Source organism: Gekko japonicus, unplaced genomic scaffold (genome assembly GCF_001447785.1).
Source record: "Gekko japonicus isolate JY-2015 unplaced genomic scaffold, Gekko_japonicus_V1.1 scaffold4251, whole genome shotgun sequence".
NCBI lineage: Eukaryota > Metazoa > Chordata > Lepidosauria > Squamata > Gekkonidae > Gekko > Gekko japonicus.
In genome coordinates, this window is record NW_015173264.1 from 95,077 (window position 1) to 98,283 (window position 3,207).

At 45.5% G+C, this 3,207-nt stretch overlaps 1 protein-coding gene across 1 annotated transcript in view; it reads right to left on the reverse strand.

The window, feature by feature from the left end:
- Positions 1 to 1,287, reverse strand: part of LOC107120171 (protein RIC-3-like) — a 6,949-nt gene extending 5,662 nt beyond the window's left edge. Inside the window, exon 1 of the mRNA XM_015422819.1 lies at positions 1,250 to 1,287. Within this exon, the coding sequence (XP_015278305.1) occupies positions 1,250 to 1,287 (38 nt within the window). The remainder of the gene's footprint in view (positions 1 to 1,249) is intronic.
- Positions 1,288 to 3,207: the final 1,920 nt, after the last annotated feature.

Here is a 3,207-nt window from a genome sequence, read left to right on the forward strand (position 1 = left end):
CACAAAGAAGTTGTTCAGAGTCCTGTAAATAATCACTTTCCCTAGTTGAATTTCTCTTTATTCTTAGCAGTTGTGAAAACGGAATATTGTGTCTTCAGTGTGCCGGGTGGAAAAAACTGAAGCTGAGTAATGTCTTTTTGGGGGCTGCGGTGGCTCAAGTGGTTAAGACGCTGAACTGCAGGCCGGAAGGTCGGTAGTTCAGCAGTTCAAGACCCAAGTGCCGCAAGATGAACTCCCGTCTCTGGCCCCAGCTCCTGCCAACCTAGCAGTTCGAAAGCAAGAAATTGCAAGTAGATAAATAGGTACTGCTTCGGTGGGAAGGTAACAGCGTTCTGTGAGCCTTGGTGTCTAGTCATGCTGGCCACATGACCTCGAAAAAGTCTCTGGACAGTGCTGGCTCTTCAGCTTGGAAACGGAGATGAGCACCGCATCCCTAGAGTCGGATTCGACTGGCTTTTGAGCCAGGGAAACCTTTACCTTTACCTAACGTATTTTTATTGGTTGTTGTGGGGTTTTTTTGGAAGTCCTAGTAGCCAAAAATAAAGAGGAAGTTTTAAAGACAGTCCCATCCAGGAACTCAAGACTATATAAGGGCTTGTTGAACTTTAACAAAGATTTAAAACTGTTTGAATTGTTTTGTACAGTATAATCCTTCTGCTTTTGTTCGTAATTCATTCACGGGAATGTCTTTATATGGATACAACCTCCAGGAGGTGGCTGGAGATCTCCTGGGATTTCAACTGATCCCTGAGTGACAGAGGTCAGGTTCCCTGGAGGAATATGGTTGCTTTGGAGGGTGGCCTGCTGAGGTCCCTCCCCACCCCAAGCCCCGCCCTCCACAGTCTCCACCCTCAAAATCTCCAGGTGTATCCCAACCTAGAGCTGGGAACCCTAGACCCACAGCATGCATTAAGTGCCCAAAGAAAGGGAGCCCTAGGGAAGCGGGACTATTGACATGCAGCAATGATCATCACTTCAAGCACCCTCTTGCACTGCGATGCTTGTCGGCAATGGGTTAGTGTTCTGATCCTAGATGGTCCAGTTACAAAGCTCACAGCTGGAGTTTGCAGTTCTTTGGGCATTTACTAGGGATGGGCACAGTCCAGGAAAACGGTGGTATGTCTGGTCTGTTTGGTCTGTGGGGTCCATGGACCCCTGGACCACAAGCCACCATGTTTCATGGACTGGATCAGGTCCATTTGGACCTTGACACCTGAGCTGTAACTCCTCCCACTTCCAGTTCACTTACGGGTGAACTGGAAGAGGGTGATAGTCGCTATTCAGCATCTTTGCAAAAGCCATTTAAAGTTTAAATGGCCTTCCAAAGTCCTGCGGCATGGGAGTGAAGGCTGAGCAGCAACTCACCACTTGGCCTTCACTCATGCACCACTTGGCCTCATTGCAATTAAATTTTAAATGGCTATTGCAAAGCTGGGCGGCGTATGAGTGAAGGCCAAGCAGTTAGCTCACCCACCCAGAAGTGGGTGAACTCGCCGCTCAGCCTTCACTTGAGTGTGCACATTTTGCAAAGCTGGGCAGTGTACGAGTGAAGGCCTAGTGGGTGAATCCCACCAGGAATTGGGTGAAGTCACCACTCAGCCTTCACTCACACACAGCAGGGCTTTTGCAACCCTGCCCCCACAGAGGCCTATGGACCTCCTCGGACTGTCCTGGGATGTCCGTGTCAGTGGGTGCATGGACTGAGCTCATGGACCACAAGCTGGGCCCTGATCTATGGAAAAATTAGGTCTGTGGTCCAGATCTGTGCCCATCCCTAGTATTTACTATGCCTCCCTAGAAACCACTGTTTTAGCTCCCACTTGTCTAGCTGTACGTTATAAATGGAGTGTGTTTCTCCAGTGTTTGAAGAACAAGTGCTTTTCTTTTCCTTGCAGCCTGTATCAAATGGAAATTTAACTGACTAGATAAGTAAACAAAATAAGGGTGGAGAAAGTGATACATAAGTTAATTTATAGGAACCGTACTAGATTTTGGGCCAGATTTTTAAATGGTTCCACGCTTTTTTGATATGACAGAAACGGTTGTGTCTTACCCAATTCTGACACCAAAGAAAATATAAAAGTTGATTTCCCTGAACTTCTGTCGAAATTTCAGGATTTAAACAAACCTTTAAATACTGCATGTCTAGGGCAGTTAAAGCGTCATATGCTCGTGATAGCTTTAAATTCTTCCCTGGTCATAAAGTTTATTGGGTGGTTCTTGGGTGACTCAATGAGCATAACACACCTGGCAGGAGTATTGTGAAGATAAACAAGACATCTGTAAAGCAGTTTACAAAACATGGGATGGGATGAAATTTCCTGACTGCCAGCTTGAATGGAAGACTCAAATAAGGCTCAAATAAATGCAGAACGTTTGATTAAAATACCACTGGTGTGCAACAACTAATGGTCCTGGATGGAGCTCCATAGCTCCATACAAAGATTTTATGTGGCTGGTTTAGTGTGGCCTGGATAGGCATCACCAGGCAGAAGTATATGCGCAAAGGAATGGATCTCTATGGCATTGGGGGCAATACCTTTCATTTATTTTCTTTAAAACATTTTAAGCCACCTTTCCACACAGCTTAAGGTTCCCAAGGCAGCAAACAATCAAAAACATTAAAACATCTTTGAAATACATAGCATAAAAACAGTTAAACATAACAATTAAACAAAACACATAAACCGGAAGGATGGAATGTCCAATGAAACAGATGTTACTGTTTAAATGTTAAACATTACTGTTTAATGTTTTTATGCTATGCCAATGGGCCTGTAAGCCGCCCTGAGCCTGCTTTGTTGGGGAGGGCGGGGTATAAAATAAATAAATAATAAGACAATGCTGAGACCCTGATGCTGGGAAAGATTGAAGGTCAAAGAAGATGGGGACGGCAAAGGATGAGATGGTTAGACAGTGTCATCGATGCAACGAACATGAAATTGAGCCAACTTCAGAGGACGGCGGAAGACAGGAGGGCCTGGCGTGATCTTGTCCATGGGGTTGCGAAGAGTCAGACTCGACTGTGCGACTGAACAACAACAACAAGACAATGATAGAGGGGGACAGAAATCTCCCTGGGGAGGGAATTCCATGATTCTGGTTCCATGGCCAAGAAGGGCCTATTGTAAGATTCCTGCAGCAATCAGACTCAACAACTCTCTTCTTCAGAAGGAATGTTTATTGAAGCAGTATTAGCAGGGCATC